Source organism: Branchiostoma belcheri, unplaced genomic scaffold (genome assembly GCF_001625305.1).
Source record: "Branchiostoma belcheri isolate BF01 breed outbred unplaced genomic scaffold, Haploidv18h27 scaffold68, whole genome shotgun sequence".
Classification (NCBI taxonomy): Eukaryota; Metazoa; Chordata; class Leptocardii; order Amphioxiformes; family Branchiostomatidae; genus Branchiostoma; species Branchiostoma belcheri.
This window is the reverse complement of record NW_017804331.1, coordinates 361097-362238: the sequence shown is the minus strand read 5'-3', so window position 1 is coordinate 362238 and position 1142 is coordinate 361097. Positions and strand designations below refer to the sequence as shown.

The 1142-nt window shown below is 44.0% G+C and overlaps 1 protein-coding gene across 1 annotated transcript in view; it reads right to left on the bottom strand.

Annotated features, from left to right (window-relative positions):
• LOC109483989 (pseudouridine-metabolizing bifunctional protein C1861.05-like) overlaps positions 1-1142 on the bottom strand; it is a 26276-nt gene that overhangs the window by 18840 nt on the left and 6294 nt on the right. Inside the window, exons 4-5 of the mRNA XM_019787146.1 lie at positions 547-632; positions 187-278 (exon numbers count right to left, since the gene is read on the bottom strand). Of these exons, the coding sequence (XP_019642705.1) occupies positions 187-278; positions 547-632 (178 nt within the window). The remainder of the gene's footprint in view (positions 1-186; positions 279-546; positions 633-1142) is intronic.

Here is a 1142-nt window from a genome sequence, read left to right as displayed (position 1 = left end):
AGCACCAGTCAGATCTCCTTATTCATTGTTGTTTGAGACTTAGTGCTCGTAGAAGAGACAAAAAAATTACGGGTGTGGCTACCTTGTTGACAACTTGCTACATAATGTAACCCTACACCACAAGGTGTCTGCTACAGCACCAGTCGGGACGTAGTGCTGTTAGACAACGAAACAATTTTGAGGTACCTTGCTGACAACCATGGACAAGTCTCTTCTTGATGTCTTCAAGACAGGATTTTCTGTTGAAGCCAGCCACTCGAGTTCATCTTCTGTTAGACCTGCATTCAATATTTTATCCTTCATTAAACAACTCAAAAGAGAAAAAAGCTCTGCAATAGACCTGAGTTAGCTTACAGACCTGCCCTATGTGGCAGAGACTGTTATTCTCAGATAGCACTGTTCAGTCATGCATAGCCGAAGCTGTAGGGCTGATATCAAATAGGATATTACCATGGGCAAAATTGACTGAAGGAGGCCATGGCCAGTAATGTGGACTTGCCATAGATAAAATACATGTATGCAGTACATGTCAGGTGTAAGCTTTACCTATTCTAAGTTTGCCGTTGATGATAGCGATAGTCGCTGGTGTCGCTCTGTGTTCTCGCACAATCTGTACCACTCTCTGGGCCGTTCTGGGGAATAAAAAGTGCATCAAAGTCATCTATCATATGATATTTGGAATGAAAAAAAACAAACTTTTTCTTAAATGTGCACAGTTCAATCAACAGTGACAGAAAAGCCCACTTTATACACAGCAGAGCTTTTATGGCAACAGCAGGAAAGCTCACTAAAGAGAATTCCCGACAGCGGAACTCAAATTTTCTGCCAAAAACATGGGGTATGCCATGTATGATTGTAGAGTACCTTATCTGATATTGTGTGGATGGGGCATGCCATGTGTGATGACTGTGCCTTACCTGATGTTGTGTGGATGGGGCATGCCGTGTGTGATGTGCCTTACCTGATGTTGTGTGGATGGGGCATGCCATGTGTGATGTGCCTTACCTGATGTTGTGTGGATGGGGCATGCCATGTGTGATGTGCCTTACCTGATGTTGTGTGGATGGGGCATGCCATGTGTGATGTGCCTTACCTGATATTGTGTGGATGGGGCATGCCATGTGTGATGTGCCTTACCTGAT